Source organism: Penaeus monodon, chromosome 43 (genome assembly GCF_015228065.2).
Source record: "Penaeus monodon isolate SGIC_2016 chromosome 43, NSTDA_Pmon_1, whole genome shotgun sequence".
In the NCBI taxonomy this organism is placed as follows: domain Eukaryota; kingdom Metazoa; phylum Arthropoda; class Malacostraca; order Decapoda; family Penaeidae; genus Penaeus; species Penaeus monodon.
The window spans coordinates 25,346,311-25,348,810 of record NC_051428.1 but is presented as its reverse complement, the minus strand read 5'-3'; the positions used below and the strand labels follow the sequence as shown (position 1 = coordinate 25,348,810).

At 34.6% G+C, this 2,500-nt stretch overlaps 1 protein-coding gene across 1 annotated transcript in view; it reads left to right on the top strand.

Moving 5' to 3' along the window:
• Window positions 1-10: 10 nt before the first annotated feature.
• Window positions 11-2,500, top strand: part of LOC119568358 (ADP-ribosylation factor-binding protein GGA1-like) — a 12,498-nt gene continuing 10,008 nt past the window's right edge. The window contains exon 1 of the mRNA XM_037916818.1: window positions 11-261. Coding sequence (XP_037772746.1) covers window positions 222-261 — 40 coding nt within the window. The 5' untranslated portion in view covers window positions 11-221. The remainder of the gene's footprint in view (window positions 262-2,500) is intronic.

The window sequence follows — 2,500 nt, the reverse complement described above, 5'->3', positions numbered from 1 at the left end:
ATCCGTTTTCTGTCACGTGTTAATTCGCTCCTCCGAACCACCCTTTCATCATTATCCAAAAAATACAACACGAAAACCAGCCCAAAACCTGCATTAAACACACCAGGCAGCACCTGCCATGATAGCCCCACCTCCTCCGACACAAAGGACGATGAGATAAAGGAGTAAAAGGGGAGAAAAGGGAGAAAAAAGGGCGAGGGAGATCGAGAGAGGTTCTCGTCATGGCTTCTCCCGCGGCGCCGTCACTAGAGACTCTTATTCGTATGTTGGATTTTCTTCGCGAAAGACAAGTTGTATTTTATTCTAAATAGCTTCCAGGGGAGCGTGAATGTCTGTTCTTTCGGGCTGTCGGGGTTATTTGGGAGAGAAGGTGTTATTTAGGGTGAAGTTTCCTCTCTAAAGGGAAGGGATGTTGAGGAAACACCTGATTGTTTATATCTTTTTTTTTTCTTCTCTTTTTTTTTTTATGTATTTATTTTTTTTATTTTTGACATGTTCACCTGCCTTTCTGTTTTATTCTATTTTCTCTCGTATTTCCCCTGTTTCTTTGCTTTATCGCTAATAAGGAGGTGATTAATAAACTGATTATTGTGATTTTTAAGAATATTTTCTTAAGATTAGATTAATCTTTTTTTTTTTTAATATTATTGGTTTCACTCTATTAAAGATGCATGTCTAAGTTATTCTTATATTTTCTTCTCTCCAGTATTGTCTTTTTCTTAACATCATCATACTATTTTTGTGTTTTTTTTTAATGAATTTCTTATATTTTCTTGTTTGTCAAACCTTCTATATGTTTTTACATTTTTATAAAACTACTTATATTTCATGACACTCACGTGATCAGAATATATGCAATAATAATTTTTTTTTAAAGTTTGAGGTTTATTCAAGTCACAGGAGGAGGAAAATCGACGAGTAAACTTCAAAAAAGCGATGATAATGATTATTTTGCTTTGCGGTCAAAGGCAGGAGACGCCTGGAATGGCTCTGAACTTGGGACTTTTTTCCTTTGCGCTCGTATGGATGCGTCCTATCCAAGCCTGCTCGGAACGTGCCGAGATCCGCGGCAGACAGCCTGAAGTTTAATCTTTTAGCGTCGCAGGGAAAAAGGACACGCTGCAGCCTAGCCTCTGCTCTGTGGCTTTTAGCAAAGGCTGACGAATCTCCGTTCCTGTTGTTCTGGAAAGCCAGCGCACGGAATAAATCCTTACTTAATAGTAAATTAAGGTTGAGAGATTCCAAGCTCTGTTTTTCCTGAAATATACACAGGTGGAGGTTGATGACCTTTGCTGGAGCACTGGAGGCATGGAGGCTAAAGTGCAGGTGTCTCTTAAACATTAAACATTAACATGCATTATGTTGTTTTGAGTTGCTATTTTGCCTTTTGAGTTTCATTAGGTGGTTTGGAGTAATTTAGATAATGAGGAGGTTCATGCATCATTAATTATTGTAAATTTTAGCATACGCATTATTTGTATAGCAAAATTTAAGAGTCGGATATATGTATAGCATAAGATATACAGTACATGGAGTCCATAAGTTGAAGCATTATAAAGTATTTATATTCATTGATGAGAATTTTTCAAAAAAATAAAAAAATAAAATAAAGAAAATGCAGTGAATTATGTAGTTTAGTGAGTGTACTGAGCAGTGCACTTTCGTTAACAATAGTGAAGGCTGATAAATCACGGTATATATTCTTGCAGGATCGAGCTCCGACTGGTTCCCTATATGACAAAAGACTACCAGGACAGTCTACAAACCATGCACATGATAGTCATGATCATGGTAATTGCAGACACAATATACAGGAAAAAACATTTAAAAAAAAGCATCCCAGTTTTCCTTGGTTTGAATGTCTAAGGAAAGATTATTTGAGTGAAGTAATTTTGTTTAAAAGTAAAATAATACCAACAGCAGAAGAGAAAAAAATATTTCTGTTGATTTTTTTTTTGTTATAACAACTATCTAAAATAAAAAAAATCTTAGAATTCTTCCAAAAAGGGTCAAAGTCAAAATTGTCAGATAATATTGACAAAAATAAGATTGGCATGGCTATAAAATCCAACTTATACTTTTTATTCTTTTATATATCATGTAAACTCTGATCAGTAAAACTAAGATATTGGAATGATTTACAGAATATATTTTACATATTTAGCCATTGCTAAGGAAAATCCTTGTATGTGGCAATATGCGAGAGTAGTCTGCCACACTTAGACTTGCCCAGTTTCAATGTAAATATTTATGATTTGTCTCAAAATTGATTTATAGTCATTGCGTTACTCCCTCACACAGATACATACCATTTGAAGATATGTTATGCATGGGTTAACTTGTAATATATCTATGTTCAAAACTTTAATTATATAATATTTGCACTTGTGAGGAGTTTGGTTCCTATTTGATTAATCTTTTTCCTTACTTGATATACTAATTATAGATGGATTAGGTTTGTGGTAGAGCACAAGCTTCGCAGTTGCAAGCGCCTGGTTTT